Source organism: Megalops cyprinoides, chromosome 17, assembly GCF_013368585.1.
Source record: "Megalops cyprinoides isolate fMegCyp1 chromosome 17, fMegCyp1.pri, whole genome shotgun sequence".
NCBI lineage: Eukaryota > Metazoa > Chordata > Actinopteri > Elopiformes > Megalopidae > Megalops > Megalops cyprinoides.
This window is the reverse complement of record NC_050599.1, coordinates 16,479,644-16,496,060: the sequence shown is the minus strand read 5'-3', so window position 1 is coordinate 16,496,060 and position 16,417 is coordinate 16,479,644. Positions and strand designations below refer to the sequence as shown.

At 48.1% G+C, this 16,417-nt stretch overlaps 1 protein-coding gene across 2 annotated transcripts in view; it reads left to right on the top strand.

Annotated features, from left to right (window-relative positions):
• The window catches only part of fam184a (family with sequence similarity 184 member A), an 84,163-nt gene that overhangs the window by 48,195 nt on the left and 19,551 nt on the right, over window positions 1–16,417 (top strand). For both annotated transcript variants that reach the window (XM_036549165.1, XM_036549166.1), the window contains exons 6-12: window positions 1,981–2,103; window positions 2,864–3,025; window positions 3,864–3,985; window positions 7,698–7,848; window positions 10,682–10,894; window positions 15,315–15,468; window positions 15,660–15,787. In XM_036549165.1, coding sequence (XP_036405058.1) covers window positions 1,981–2,103; window positions 2,864–3,025; window positions 3,864–3,985; window positions 7,698–7,848; window positions 10,682–10,894; window positions 15,315–15,468; window positions 15,660–15,787 — 1,053 coding nt within the window. The remainder of the gene's footprint in view (window positions 1–1,980; window positions 2,104–2,863; window positions 3,026–3,863; window positions 3,986–7,697; window positions 7,849–10,681; window positions 10,895–15,314; window positions 15,469–15,659; window positions 15,788–16,417) is intronic.

Here is a 16,417-nt window from a genome sequence, read left to right as displayed (position 1 = left end):
TCAGGTGCACGCATGCGGAAAATTCCAGAAATTTCTTATCTGCGGTAGACACTGCTAGTGTCTTCCGACAGTCCCCCTCAGCATCTCCCCCCAGCAGCGAGTACAGTTTGTCTGCGAGGTGGGGGTCTCCGGGAAACTAACTGCAAATGTTTAATCTCATTAAAGCCGTGCGGCTCCCGCAGTCACGGCCGCTTATCAACATTTACCGGCTCTCAAAAAAAAAAAAAAAAAAAGGGAAATGTGAAGTCAGAAATTCAGGGCAGATAAATAATGAAGGACAGGGCATATGTTTGTGCGCCAGTGACTCACAGAGTCATAAAAAAGCGGGATGACGCCGCCGCGGATGTCCTATTTCAGTCGGCCCCCGAGGCACACTTGTGAGGAGTACAGACATTTTGTCAGTTTTTAGTCCCAAAAACGCAGAGTGACTCATGGCCCGGCTGCTGGATAGGTGGGTGCAGGAAAGGACCTTTACAACAGACACCTCAGAGAAGCGCTGATACTCCCAACACCTTTTACAGCTCGGCTTATGAACTTTCTCTTTTGTAACTCTTGAAAGGCAGGCGGCGAAATCTCTGTGAATCTCTATTTCTGACTGAGCGCGCGAGAGCGAGACCCCAAAGCCAGTTCTGTACGTGACCTTGACTACCGCGGGAACACGGCACTCCAGAACTCCCTTCAGCTGCAGAGTAACGAGATTATTTGCATATCCTCGTCTTTGTTATGATGTGGTGTGGTATCATAAAACATGGATGAGGTCACATTTTCATAGCCGCGTGCGCTCCAAACAACGAGAGCAGTAAATTATGTCACCATGCCAACTGTGCACCAAGCGCAAACCCCTTTTTGAATATGTTTCATAAATGAATTATTCAGTCAGATTTACTTACCCCTGCTTGCTGACAGACTTGTATATATATATGTATGTATATATAGCTCCTTTGCTAATGGCGTTTTTGAGAACCATTGCCGGTGAATATTGTATGGTGAATTTTTCCTGTGTGTGCTTTAATGGCCTTGTTTTTTTACCCATTCCGTAATGGAAACAGAACTTTAAAAAAGAGCCACCACTCTCGATGCATATTAACATAATGAGGATGTTTTAACATGGCCTATGTCCCTCGCCTGTGCACTCTCCTCTGTGAGTGCCTTGTTCACAGGTGCTTGAGCACATTGTATGTGCGGCAAACGTGATGTCATACATGTGCTTTTAGCAGCCTTTTCACCACGTTCGCCTCCCGTGAGGATCTCCTGCAGGTGCAGTTTTGCGGAGCGCCATATGAAAGCCTGATCCTATGGACGTGAGACGTCGTGGCGTGTATAACTGATGAAAAGCCACTGAACAGTATTAAAATTGATAGAGGCAAGAGGCTCTGAAGGCTTCATGAGTGCATCGCAGTGGTTTTCATACTGCAGCTCTCATTCGCACTGCTTTCTGTTTACTAGTGCTGAGCTGGCGCTGTGATTATGCTGTCATTAAAGGTCTGCTTCAAGCAGGAAAATGCCTGCTTGTGAGAGGAGGCTGAAAGTAGAAGAAGCACACGTTCAAGAGACCCTGTTATAATGTTTTTTTTTTTTCCCTTTGAACATTTTATCCCACAATGTGGCGTGGACCTAGTTATAAATGTGCACATGGTAGAATTTCGAATTCATACATCTTACAGTTTTAAATACAAGACCATACAAAAATGCAGGTTAAAATAATATTTACTTTAGTTTGTGTAGGACTCCAGTTTGAGAGAATAGTGAAGCCATAAGGTTTGAAGTCTTTAAATATGTTGTCTTACTTCCTGGTGTGGGTTTTTGTGAAACAGCAATAGTGCTTTGTTGTTACACACAATGCCATTGAATACTATCCAGTCATAATGGCAGTACTGTAGACAGCAATAACTGAGGTGTGATATGCACGGTCTCAGTCATTGTGTTGTAAATTCGTCAGTCTTCCTGACCTCCTGCTCTTCCTTTGTGGTGTGTCTACAGGAGATGGAGCAGCGGTTTGAGAACGAGCGACTCTCATTGGAGGAGCAGAAGAACCGCCTCCGCCAGCAGCTTGACAGCCTGAGGGAGGAGCTTACCGCCAATCTGAACACAGCCAATCAGGAGGCAAGGAACCCTCCACAGTCATCTGCAATTACATATAACCTCAGCATATTACACAGTACTTCAGGACATTGCACGTTAGCTCTGCATGTTACACATCATGTCAGGACATTACACATTACCTTTGTAATGTTACATCTACAAATTATTTTAGGATGTTACACAGCATGCTACAGCACACTATGCACGCTACACATTACCTCTGCATGTCACATGTTACTGCAACACATTACACATTACCCCTGTATCTGATGGCCCCCTTACAGAAACAGGAAGTACACTTAGGCCAACACATTTGCTTCTTCTGAATAATTAACTCCGTTACTTTTTCCCTTTCTCATTGCTCTAGGTTTGATTTAATAAGCGCCGAAGTAGCCCGTGCGTGTCGGTTTTAGGGATTAAAGCCTCAGATGGTGAAGGGGCCGCTTTAGTGATTCATAATTAGTATTCATGGATCCTCGCGGGGTTCGCCCTCATGGATCTGATCCTCCGTTGTGGTCAATTCAGGAACGTCAATCATGCGAGCCGACGGCGAGCCTACAGCGCCACATGACTGTGCATGCCCCGTGTTAATTACCGCGTCCCTCGCTCCGCTCCCCCGAGGAGGAAACACTCGCCTGAACGAGGAGCGCCTTACACTTGTTTGAATCCGATGTCCTTTGTATTGTTTTCCCCCCACGATGTGGTATTGATTTTCTGCAGAGTCACCCTTTTGATGCCCTGGTCTTTCTCTCTCTCTCTCTCTCTCTTGCGTCCCCTGCAGGTGAGTCGCCTGCAGGAGCTGGTGAAGCAGGGGGAGCAGGGCCTGGGCTCGGCGGAGGGCCACATCTCTAGCCTGAAGGAGGCGCAGGAGAAGCTGCTGGTGGAGCTGGACGTCACCCGGGCCAGGCTGAGGGAGACCAGCAACCTGCTCACTGCCCTGCAGGTAAGACCTCCTCCTGCTACCCACGGCAACAGTGGCCTGACTGTTCATCAGCCTAGGTTACCACCCCCTTGTGTAACGGCATGGGTTTGCTCTGCAATTTATCATATATTTGTGAGACTATTAAATTACGCTTCACGCACACTGCAACAGGCTGGTCTTCTACCCAATGTAATGAATACTTTTGGGGTTTTTATACGGCGTAATTCCTAAGTGCAGGTATTGCTTCTGCATGGCTTATCTCAGATTTCCACGCTGAACGTGGCCCTGAGGAGATCAGGCTTTTGGATGTTTTATCAGTCCGCTCTGAATTATACATCACTCCATTTCTGCTCCCCTTCAAGTGTCGGGATGGCATTGGCATATTAACACCTCCTTTCCCCCGAGTCGGCACCCTCGACCCGCGGCTGGACCTCCATACCAGCCGTGGATAATTAATCAGGTTCACCTGAATGTCAGCGCAGGCATAGTGTTCATCCTGAAATGAAAATTGATGACAGTGGTTCAGAGCCCATTCCGACCCCTCGTTTTATTGTTGATTAATCGTTCTGCACATTACACTACATTACATGCATTTAGCAGATGCTCTTATCCAGAGAGATTTCCAGCACAATAGAACATAAGTGTATCCATTCAATTTAAATGAGAAACAGTGTCAGACCAGGCTAACACTCCCAGACTAGTGAGTGTGAGCATAACACTATTCAAGTCCTACTACAAGTGCATCACGCCCTCTGTCAGGAGCACAGTGCACTGCTCCTGAAGCCAACACGGGTCATCCCCTCTTCTGTAACGGCACGGCCCTCCTCCTCCTCCCCCCACCCCTGTCGCTGTCCCGCAGGGTGAGATGGAGACCCAGAAGCAGCAGCACGAGGCCAAGCTGATCACCACCAGGGAGGAGGAGAAGATGAAGATGGACAAGATGGCGCTGGAGCTGGAGCTGAAGTGGACGGAGACCCTGAGGTGAGCAAACCCCCCCCCCATGCGTCTGATTGGACCGAGGTTTGAGGCAGTCCTGAGTGCAGCAGGCAGGAAAGGGGGGGGGGGGATGAAAGAGGGAAAGGGGGAGGCGGAGAGGAGGGAGGTGAAGTGAGGGCCGAGATGAAAGGAGCGGTAATCTAAGCCATCGCAGAGACGGTGACACGGTGACCCGCGGTAACGGCGGCTTATTACTGCTCAACCCAATGATAAGCCCCTCCTCACAGGATGGGTCTTAGTCCCTCCATCACAGCGAGTGTAAATGATGGGGTTCAAAGGTAAATCTGTCTTCCTTGCCAGGCATCCTTACCATCATATACCCCTGGAATGGGATTTACAGGTACACTTGAAACTTTAGTGTGAGCCTACGGACACTCTTTGAGGTAGCATTGAGGAGTGCTAGTAAGATTTTATAAAGCAGTGGAGTTATATAAAGAGTTGTATATATAAAGAGTTATATAAATAGCAGGGGATTGGGGGGATGGTGTATTGATTCATGGTAGTTATGATAGTGCATATGAGAAATAATCAGCTGTCACCACAAAACTTCTACATCTGAATCTTTTTTTTCTATAATATTAATTTTTTTGGCTCATTTATTTCTAAATTGTCCCCAGTATTGCACTAAAAGTGGCTTCTTAGAGGTAAAGCGAATGGCTCAGTAAGAGAATAATTGGAAAGGGAGCTTGTTAACTGAACCTGTGTGGCCCAATGGGTGAGATCATAATGAAGTAAGTATGAGATGGGATTTGAGGAGAATGATGAGACCCTAGCAGTCACTGCCTATGAATTTCAAGTGGAAAAGGGCTTCGCTGGAACAATGATGGGACATTTGAATTTGAATGGCTCTATGCAACATTGGGGATGTCTGATCAGAGTTACACTCATAGGGATGGTCAGAAAGTCTCCTCGACACGTGAAGGACTTCAATTACTGTCAGAATCCCCACACTGGAGTCAATTAATGTCCCAATAAAACCTGGTGAATGATTTATTAAGTGGTCAGCTGTAATATAAGGGAAATGTCATCCCTCTTTATTTGAATTTATATATATATATAAAATATAGCTTTCCTTTTTTGTGAATTAATCTTAATTTGCAATCCTGGGAATGGTTTTATTCAGCAGTTAAATGGCTATCTTTCATGTTGGCTGAAGCAGAAGGATTTTGTAGTTATATTTTAATGCGGCGTGTATTTTGTGGAAAAACTCATATATCATTAAGAACAGTGATCATTGTCAAGTCAAGCTGCATGTACTTTACACAGTTAAATTATTGTGGGCAAAGGGTAGAATGAGACCAGATTTATTAGCTAAATGGGGTGTTAGATAAGCCCTAGGGCATCTAAATGGAGATGGTGTTTTGTTGCCTGGTACATCACTTGGGAAGATTGTACTGTAAACTCCCCTCACATCCTTTAGATGTTCCACTCTTCCTTCTGGTTGGCAGTGCGCAAAGCACTGGGTACACGTCCACCTCTTCCGCGGGCGCCCACTGCGCCGTGTTTCAGTTTTCAATTTTTCAGCGTCTCTAATTAACCAGCCTTCGGGGTGTCGGCAGGCTGAACGAGAGGGGGAAAACGAGCCTTTTCCTGTCGAGTTCCTTCCCTCCCCCCCCCCCTTTCTCCGCAGATGTGCTGAGAAGCAGGTCCCTTTCATCTTGCCTGACGGCCTGTCAGAGAAACGCACTCTGCCGGTGCTGAGGCGATGAGTGGAGATAAGGGGCGGCCTGCACATGAAAGGGCTCCTCTGTTTATTTTTACGTAATGCTGTGTCTTAGCGCTAGCCACATTAGCGGGGGCGCGGCGGGTCGCAGACACAGAGCCGCGCCACCGCCGTCGCCCGGCAGGTATGCACACCTGCAGAATTGCACATCGCTCTGTCTCGCCACTCCTTCTACCTCGGTCACATTCGAGTCGGGCAGCAGTGTGGTGTAGTAGGAAGGAGCAGGGTTCGATCCCCCACTGGGACACTGCTGCTGTACTCTTGGGCAATGTATTTTACCCACAATTGCCTCAGTAAATATCCAGCTATATAAATAAATAACGTGTAATAATTGTAACCGATGTGAGTTGCTCTGGATAAGAGCGTCTGCTAAATGACTGTAATATAATGTAATGTAATGAATTGCCAGCGGGGTTTTTGCCACACTCCATGAAAAACTATGGAAGTCGGCAAACTGTTGCAGTCTCTATGTGCAGTGAGGTGCTGCCTACATCTTCTGTCACTCTGACTTTGCTGGGAGGAATGCTGGTGCCTGTCTGGTCTGATTGGCAGATCTCAAGGGCATGGTAACAGCAAAGCTCCGTCTGCACCCCGACTCCCCGCTCTGTCGGCTGCCGAAATTGCTCTCGACGGAGCCCGTGTTTGAGTCGTCGTTTCACCCCCCCCCCCTTTTTTTCAGGAACAGCTAATCAGGTGATGAGTGCTTTGTGTTACAGATAATTTAGCAGACTGCAGCTTTTCGGGTTTTTTTTTTTTTCTTCTTCTGAAGTGCTCACAAAGGATTCCGTCTCAGCCAATCAGGGCGGGGATGTGCCCGGCGTATCCGAGCGTGTCTCCGGGCCAGACGCGGTCTGGTCGCTCCCCCCTGCCCTCTGCGGAGTCTCCGACAGCGCTTTGCCGCGAGGGAGCCCAGTGTGGCCCATTCACAGGCCCACTTTCCAGCAGACTGCAATTAACATGCCGTTTCAACCCTCCTCCCAAAAGGGTGCTCCACACCTCCGCATTCTTCGGTACGGAGTCGCTTTGTGGTAGGAGGAGTTCCAGCTTTCAGGCACCACTAGGAGCTATGCCCCCCCCCCCCTGCTGGGTGGTCAGAAACGCTGGGCAATTACAGGCAATAATGTGCCAGTTAACCTCCGAGAGGCTTCCCATGAGCCCCTGCTGTGGCGGAATGGAGGCACACACACTGCCCTCCCCTGGCTAATCACAGTGAATGGAGCGCAGCGACTGCCCGGTCTCCATTTTTCCCCTCTCCTGTGATTAGTCGCGGGCGGCTTGGGAGTGAAGTGCAAATGGAGCCCTGTTTATTAAATATGCACTGCAGCAGATTTTTCTCCCTCATAACAAATGCCTTCCGTGGGGCTGTGTACCGTTCATCCCAATGAGCATAAAAGGGCTTTCCAGCGTGTATGAAATATTCAGGGGGGAACTTTTCCGATACGCGTGAGAACTTTTTTATGTAACATTGGAATCATTTCCAGCTGCAACATCCATAAATTGTATTCCCTCCTTGTGCGATTTGAGAGTCCTGAAAGCATGAAATGGTGTTTGGATCACAGGTTTTGGCAGCCTTTTGGCTTTATAAATTTTAGGATTATGCCCTTTGCATCATATACATCCACAGAAAGTGGATTTTAGTTAGATATTGATTTCGGATCAAAATAGCCATAAATGATAGCTATTGCCTGTTGAAGTACACAGTGGAATGTGAAAGAGCATCACATAGTGATCTCTTCTTTTGGGGGATCTGTTCTGGTTGGGAAAATGCTGGCATAATGCCAAGTGTACTCGCATGAGAACACAGCACTGAACTGTAAGGACCCCGTAACACACACTGCTACTCAGTCAGGATGCCACGATCTTGTCTGCATAACACGTAACACGACCTTGCTTTGTCTGAAGGTGTTTGTTGTGGAGATTTACTTCCCGGGTCCCGGTGAGATCTGTGTGTGTGTCGGTGTGCTGTGTGCGCAGGCAGGAGTGCAAGAAGCTGCGGGAGGAGCTGAAGGAGGAGCACGAGGAGGACAAGCGGGCCGCCCTGACGCAGCTGGCGCAGAGCAAGGAGCAGGAGCTGGGCGCGGCCCGGGAGGGCTGGCAGCGCAAGGTGGAGGACCTCCTGGAGCAGGTGACACAGCGGAGCCGCCCCAACACCCGCCCGCTCACTCGCCGCAGCCACACCAAAGCCGCGCAGCCGGCCGTCCGCTACACTCACATATGCGCGGGTCTGCGTGCAGAGCCCTTCTGTCAGTGGTTAAAGGGAATCAGTTTCACCACTTTCCCCCTGGGAAAAAAAAAGAGTCCAACTGCAGTGTCCTCCTTGTAAAGTGGTTTCAGCTGCGCCAGGCTCCTTTTGATATGCAGTCTGGGCACCTCTTGCACAGAGTGGAAGGCCATTCACTGTGCGAGTGGCCTGATTGGTGGCTATTTCAAGAAGAAAACCTGAACAGCCTGGTTGAAGGGCCTTGCAGAGCAGAGCCCTCACTCACAAAGAGCACTGAGCAGCTGTGCAGGTGTCCGACTGCGCTATCCTGTCTGCCAAGCTGCGCAGTGCTCTCGCCCAATCACATTCCAGCACAGACAACTGGTGATGCAGAGAGAGAATGTGTCTTTTTATAGAACGTTGTGCAGAGGTTGTCATTTTAATTCCCTCCATTGGATACTTCCTCGGACTGCTTATTTTAAATCTTCTCAGACCGCAGGCTTCATGACAAGGGATGAATAGAGCAATCATACATGATTGGAATGGAACATTCAAGAGCACTTGTGGCTTATAATTGCATTAATATTCAGCAGGGTTAAGGGGACTGCAATCACAGAGGGAGGATTTTATTGGCTGTGATACGGAGAGGTTCGATTAATCTGTTTCCTCGTTAATTTTTGGAAAAATGGCCTTAAGTATGAAACAATTTTCTGCACTTCTCATCTCAGTCGTACCTGAGCTAAGCTTTTGACGTTGCACATCTGTAACCATAAGCTAACGGCTTTTCCAACATGGCTTTTTTTTTTTAACTACCATACCCTGACCTAAATTTACTCTACCCGTTTGGACCCTTTTTACTACATATTTTTTTATGAAATTTCATTTAAGATTTTCTTTTGCTTCGTTGAATCCTGAATGTGTCCCTTTACTCCTGTGATTTTTTCCCTCATAGCGGCAATCGCTTGGTGAAGCTTTACATAAATCAATCAGTAATGTAAGTGAATCCCACTTACACCCTTTGCTCTTTTTTTTTTCTTTTACGAACAGAAATATATATCCACGACCATATATATTTATTCTGTGTGGCTCGCATGCTGGCCTTGCAAGATTCTCCTTTTTTGTTTTCTGTTTGACTTGGACGTGTTCTGGCTTGCACAAAAGCTGTTGGTTCTTGGGGGGGGGGGGGGGGTTGTGTGCGCTGTGGCCAGGCTTTTTTTTGGGGCGTGAGCGTGTGTGTTCGGCTGCACCTGGGCTGCAAGGGCTGTGCTGCACGGTGACCCCCTCGGAAGGAGCGCGCGGCTTCTCGGCACAACCCCAGAGGGATGGCTGTCAGAGAGAAAAAACGCTGCCGCAGCCAAGCTAAAAAAAAAAAGAAAAAGAAAAAGAATCATCCAGTTCCCAAGCAACGCGCATGAACACTCATTACCTTAATAAGGCTTCTTTATTTGTACATTTGCATTTATTTTCTGTGCTCGGACTTGACTCTTTCTTGATGCACGCTGAGGATTTCTTGTATTCTCTCTTTTTCTTTTCTCCGTCTTTGTGACCAGTTCTGTTCCTGTAATGGGGAGAGACTCTTTTTTTTTCCCGTGCCGTGTGGTGTATTCTCTGCAGTTAATGATATGCCGCGCCATTGCCACGTCTGGGCCCTGTTTCAGATTGCTTGGGAATTAAGCGATTTACTTGTAGAGAGTCTTGATCAAAATCGGGGCGAGGAGACCGGCGACCTGTTTTGTCTTACTCAGACGTTCTGCGCTCGCAGAGCGGCAATTACAACCTCTGAGTGTGGCTACGGCTCAGCCTCCCGGCAGTAAATGGGTTCTGATAATGATGCCGCGGCGCGAATGCATGAGCGTCACACATGCGGTGGTCTTCATCTCACTTCCCGCCTAAAAAAAATGTGCATTGAGTCATGTGCTGTGGGCCTGGGAATGCCTCACTCCTCACCGTACCGGCTGATCTTCACAAGGCCTCCCGACACACCTGTGTGCATCTGTTCTATCACCCCGGTAATGAATTTAGAGAGTGAAAGTTTTGTTCTGCCCTTTCGCACATGTCTATTAAGCATTTCATCCCTCCAGTGTTTGTTGTCTGAGTCAAAATGAGGTTTTGGTTAAGAATCGATGCGCAAGGCAGCCGAGCGAGTGAATTTAGAGAAGGATTTCAAAGGCTCATGCACCACAAGCCCCCCCCCCCCCCCCGCAGCAGCAGTGCCAGAGAGTCTCGTCGAGTTAAAAAAGAGAACTTATTCAGCCAACAAAGGGGTTTTTTTTTTCCCTCCACACACACTGTTCTGTGGTTGAGCTTGTTATTCATTTGGATCGCACTGGAAATTAAAAGCCGTTAATTCCCAGTGAGTCATCTCGCACATTTTATGAACTGCAGCTCTCCGAGTTCCAGTGTTGTTCACATTGATTCACTGCTTTCAGATAATCAGGCTCTGTCTAAGATTGTGTAAGGCTAATATTGTGGGGAGCATTCAACCAAGACCCAGAATGGATTGGCCCTGTATTTCAAATTTAAGGATTTGTTATCTTCTGTCACAACATAGAAAACATGTTTTATTAAGCCAAACAAAGAAGGAAGTGAAGAAAGTGAAGAAAGACAAGACACTGCCTCTAATCTGATCTTGCCAGTTAGCGCCGATCCCCTTGTGGGCTTTGACTGAGCGCGCCTCTCACGGTTTTCGGGTCGGAGAGAGGGGCCTTGACGTGTTGCGATGTGGAAATGTGTGTCCCCCCCCACCCCCCCCCCGCAGATCTCGCTGCTGAAGCAGAGCCTGGAGATGCAGCTGTCGCAGTCGCAGAGCTCCCTGCAGCAGCTGCAGGCACAGTTCAAGCAGGAGAGGGAGCACCTGAGCCAGCAGCTGCAGGAGCTGCAGCTGGAGCACCAGCACCGGGAGAGCAGCCTGCAGGAGGCGCACTGCTGCGCCATGCAGGACCTGGAGGAGGCCCGCCAGCAGGACCTCAAGGTGCTCCGATGATCCCGGCTCGGCCCGGTTCACCTGTCCGCCTGTTCACCTGTGTCCTTCCCCCACACCCCGCCGTTGTTTGTGGTTACTTGTCTTCGGAAACACCATCACTTTCAATACACAACACGGGTTTTTGGATCAACTGAGATGTCATTCATACAAAGATTAGGGTGTTTTTGCAGTGTCAAGATACCAGACAGAGAGCCCCTCCATCACTGTTGAACATACCTGTGTCACTATAACTCAGTGAATTTTATGTGTCGGAATTATCAGTGCATGGGGAGGAGCTAAGATAGGACAGTAGAAAGCAGACTGGTAGAGTGAAATGGGACTTAATGGTGAAGTATCTAGTGATGCAAGGCAATGCAGTACTATTTATTTTCTCATAACTTCACAGAGCTCACACACAGAAGCAGTATGGAGCAGCAATGAGGGGAGAAAGCTCACAGAGAGAAGTAGTATGGAGCAGCACTGAGGGGAGAGAGCTCACAGAGAGAAGCAGTATGGAGCAGCACTGAGGGGAGAAAGCTCACAGAGAGAAGTAGTATGGAGCAGCACTGAGGGGAGAGAGCTCACAGAGAGAAGCAGTATGGAGCAGCACTGAGGGGAGAGAGCTCACAGAGAGAGGAAGTATGGAGCAGCGCTGAGGGGAGAGAGCGCACAGAGAGAAGCAGTATGGAGCAGCAGGGAGTGCAAGCCTAGAGGGCTGTGGGTTGGAGCTTTGAATCCTGGGTAGGGCCCTTCTGTGGTACCCTAGAATAATATACCTAAGCACAATAGGTCCGCTGCAAGATAGCTCTAATCTGTAAGGGAAAGCAAAGTTTTTATAGTGCCCTGGGCAAGGCCCCTCTAAACAAATAATGTTACAGTATAATCTTTTAATACTTGTATTAAGGAGATGCGAGACTGTTTTAGGAGAGGAATATGGGACAGTAATTCATGGAGTGATGAGTTTTCCATCACCCTCGCACTGGGTCATAAATCCTGGCTGGTATGCCTCATATAACGGACTGGCCTTAGCACGGTGCACTCTAGGTCCTGTTAAACTGGTGCGCCTTTGCATTTAATATCCATGTAATTCATGTAGCGGGGACATATCTATCAGCACGCCTCGTAAATCCACTTTTACAGGTTTCCTTACGCATGAGAGCCCATCTCGGGCACGGCCGAATTCGAGGTCTTGTTCAGTAAGATGATGGCTCAGTTGATTTATTCACTAGTGTTTAATAAGTAAACGCCAGGCTGTTCCGGTTCACAGCAGAATTCCCTCCTCTTTTCACATTTTAACTCCGGTCGTTGAGTGTCTCGCACAGAAGTAAAGGTCTGTAAATACGAGTAAAGGCAGTGGGATCACTCCTTTCCTTTCAAGTGTTTGTCTGAGATCTGTTAGTTATTAACAGCTCGGGAATTACAATGAGGCACTTGCAGGTCTGTGTTGATGACAACGGTGCCTTCGAGTTATCAATCTATAAAGGAAAAACCATTAAATATTCACAATTGCACCAGTCAAGCGTCAATAGTTGTCTTGCCTTTGTAATTATGTGCATGATCTATCAAGCTAAAGAAACACTGTTTTCTTTTTTCCAAAGTCAGTCACTGATGAGATCAATGGAATGCTACATCATCTATTTGATCACATATGCTGGACCCTAAAGCAGCAGTCTGTGCTGTCCAATAGCATCCCGGAAAGTTTTCGTGCTGGAGGGTCAGGCGAGGATTCCGCAAACAAACACAATTAACAGCCTTGAACAGCTCCTGCCACCTTTGCAGCTAACAATGGGGCCTGGAAGAAGGGCCTCTGAGTCACCGACGACGCCGTGACCTAAAAACAATGAGCGCGCTGCAGCTGAAATGCTCTTTGTCTTCCCCGGCAACGCATTTGTTTCAATCGATATGTTTATTCACAGCGTGGCAGGTTTAGTTAAAGCCGCCATAAAGGAAATGATTCGCATTGGAGCAGCAGAGAAATGAAGATGTATGGCTTTTATTTGCCCATTCTTTTGTGGAGCAGGCACAGATATTGCTAAAGAAAACGCAGCGCGTCCCGAACGAGATTACGGGGGCTTGTTTCATATGTCCCGACGAAGGCTGTGCTGATGGGGCCGTTAGTCTTTCCTTTGCCATAAGAATCTGGCAGTTTGAGCCAGACGCAGCGCGCGTAAGTGTTGTCTTATTAATATCAGGTTGTGTCTCTTGTTTTTCCCAACCACCTGCACACTGCAAAGACACGCATAGCAGTGGAGGACAGTGCAGATACACGCTCTCTAGATTGTGCCCTATCATGAGCGTGGGATCCTCTCGGTGCAGGAGCGCTGCCGTCTGGCCGGGACGCAGGCCCCCAGCTCCCCAGGTTTTCACCGATCAATCTCACTCTGCAGAAGGCGATTGGTTTTTCATTCATGCACCGCCGACGATATCAGCCGCAGCAGCTCACGAATGAAACAGGCCCTCTCCGCTACATATGTTCCTGGCAGCTAATTAACGAGCCCGTATTGACTGCAGGTAATGCCATTAAGATTTACAAACAGCCCCACTGCTGAAAGACAGACTGGCCCTATTCCCACAGGGCTGAGAGGAATGGCTGAGGGGAACTCCTTCCGCCCGCAGTTCCTATACATTTCACTTCAGGAGAATTTGATTTAAATGTACATTTTTTAAAAATGGTCGTGGCAAAGGAGTTGTTTGGTTTCCATCACTGTAGGTGGATGGATTACGTGCAGGAATTGCCGTGTGTGACTCTCACCAGAGGTGCACTTGTTTTCCCCGTTGCCATGGGAGCCGCATAGAGAAGGACTTCGGTGATGCATTCAGAGGCCTGAGGTCTGCCACCGGCCTTGACAACCATTTTAATAACACTTACACAGCGTGACCTTTTAATTTCCCCACAGAAAGAGTAGCTTTCCAGCCCACACTGTGTGCAGGGAAAATGCAGTGTCTCTCTGTGCTGTGTTAGAGCAGAGGGGAAATCTCAGGTCCTGCGGTGCCAGTCTGTGCTCTGTTAGGGTAAAGGGGCAGTCTCAGATCCTGCAGTGTCTCTCAGTGCTGTGTTAGGGTGGAGGGGCAATCTCAGATCCTGCAGAGTCTGTCTGTGCTCTGTAAGAGCGCCCCAGATGATGACAACCCCTGAGGCTTGGAGATTGAGAGCCGAGCTCTTATGTCAAATGGGATCACCTAAATATCCGCAAGGCTTTTTTTGAGACCTACTTTATACAAGTTACATTTTGTGAGCAAGACCTCAGTCAGCACAATGCACGCACGCTATTCTTCATGGAGAGTGCCACATTATTATGTATCTCTGTGAATCTCTATTAATCCCCCGCTTATCGCTATCAATCTGTTGTTGTCATTTGTCTGATTGCTTCAGAAGGTTTGCGGTAGGATTTTCCAGTTTACCAGTTGGCCAGATGCAGCCTTTATTTGCATCTGATTTTGTTTTCTCATCGCTTTAACAGCCAGGCTAATCTGAGCAGCTCCCGGAGATAACAGCTTTGGCTGTGCTTTGTTGACAAAGAGAGTCTTTAGCGGGTGCCCTGTGTTTCTCTGTGTCGTGTCACTGTATCTTCGGGATGTTAACAGCTCCTTCTACGCAATCTAATTAGGGGTGGCATAATGAGTGCTGATCATTTCCCCCCACTCTGATTAGGTAAGGCTGAAAAATTTCTACGGCAGATTTCCAGAATCTCCAGCCAGCTGCTGAAAGGCTGAGAGTGCTTATTGATCGTAGTGTAGCTGCAGTGATCAGCAGCGGCTTCCAAGTGCACTTTTAGCTCATGATTGCCTTGCTGGTGGTGGCTTGCCTGTCTGTCCCCCTGGATCCTCTACTGTAGCCTGTGTCTGCCACTCAGTCGTTAGGAGTGCAATCACCTCTCTCACACATCGAGTGTCACATCCATCGCACCCTTGCTGGCTCTGGAGTTAGTCTCTCATAGAATAACAGCTTCACCATCACAAGTTCTGTAGCCTGCCTCTGACAACAGACCTTACTATTTTTTTTTTTTCCTCATCATATGACCGTGTGTGTGTGTGTGTGTGTGTGTGTGTGTGTGTGTATATTTATGTGTGTGTTGTGTGTGTATGTGTGTGTTGTGCGTGTGTTGTGTGTGTATGTTGTGTGTGTGTATGTGTGTGTCATGCATGTGTCTGTGCACCCATGTGTGTGTGTGTCTGTGTGTATGTGTCCGTGTGTGTACGTGTGTCTGTGTCCGTGTCCACGTGTGTCCGTGTGTGTGCATGTGTCTGTGTCCATGTGTGTCCATGTGTGTCCGTGTGTGTGCGTGTGCGTGTGTCTGTGTCTGTGTGTGTATGTCCATGTGTGTGCGCGTGTCTGTGTGTGTGCGTGCGTGTGTGTGTGTGTGCGTGTGTGTGTGTGCGTGTGTGTGTGTGTGTGTGTGTGTGTGTGTGTGTGTGTGTGTGTGTGCAGGAGCTTGAGGAGCGTCTGAGGCAGCAGCACCACATGGAGCTCCAGTCTCTGAGAGAGGCCCACAGGCAGAGCATCGAGACACTCAAGCAGCAGTCGGAGCAGGAGCTGCAGACCCTGCGCTTCGAGCTGGAGGACGAGGGCAAGGCCATGCTGGGTAAACATTCCCCAATAACCCGCTCAGAGCACTGGAGCTCGAGCCTACTGTCAGTGTTACTAAAGAGACACATGCAGTACAGCATTACAGACGTCTTTGCTGCTGTACGCATTAGGAACAAAAGGTCATGTATCACAGTGTACTGTAAGTACAGACATTCTCCAAAGCCAGCTGTCTTCTCTCTTTCCCAGCATCCCTCCGCTCCGAGCTGAACCATCTCCACGCCTCGGCCATCGAGCACCTGCGCCAGACGCACCAGCAGGAGACCGCGGCCGCCAAACTGGAGCTGGAGCACGCCCTGGAGCAGAGCCGAGAACAGGTGAGCCTTACCTGGCTGCGTTAAACATAATGGACTGAAATCTTTACTGGATCTTCTCATTTCAGCAGTAGCGATATGAGGATTCCAGGTCAGCAACAGAAACGGTGGTTACAGGGGCATGTTGGTTACCAGTAATTTATCATTACATTACATTACATTACATTAATTTAGCAGACACTCTTATTCAGAGCAACTTCCAGCAAAACAGAACAGAAGTGTATCCATTCAAGTTGAATGAGTAACTCAGAGCAGGCTAACAATACTCTCAGACCGGTGAGTGTGAACATAACACTATTCAGGCCCTACCGCAAGTTAACTTGTTCAACCTGACAGGACAAGGTGTACTAGTGTACAAGCCAAGTGTACCACCATACGTCAGTCACTAGATCACAGAAACCAAAACAGATTGCGATACTACACTTAAACAAGTAAACAAGTACACACCAATTTATCAGATAGTTATGGTCATGTAGAACATAAGGAAAACAATATTTCTGATGTTTTGTTAATCTAGAATATCATTCTTTTGTCTGTGTGTTTCTTTTTTTGCACGTCACTGTATTCATTAAAGACATTCCAGATCATTAGATCAGATTCAGGTCAAAGTCCAGGTTAGAAAATACCGTACAT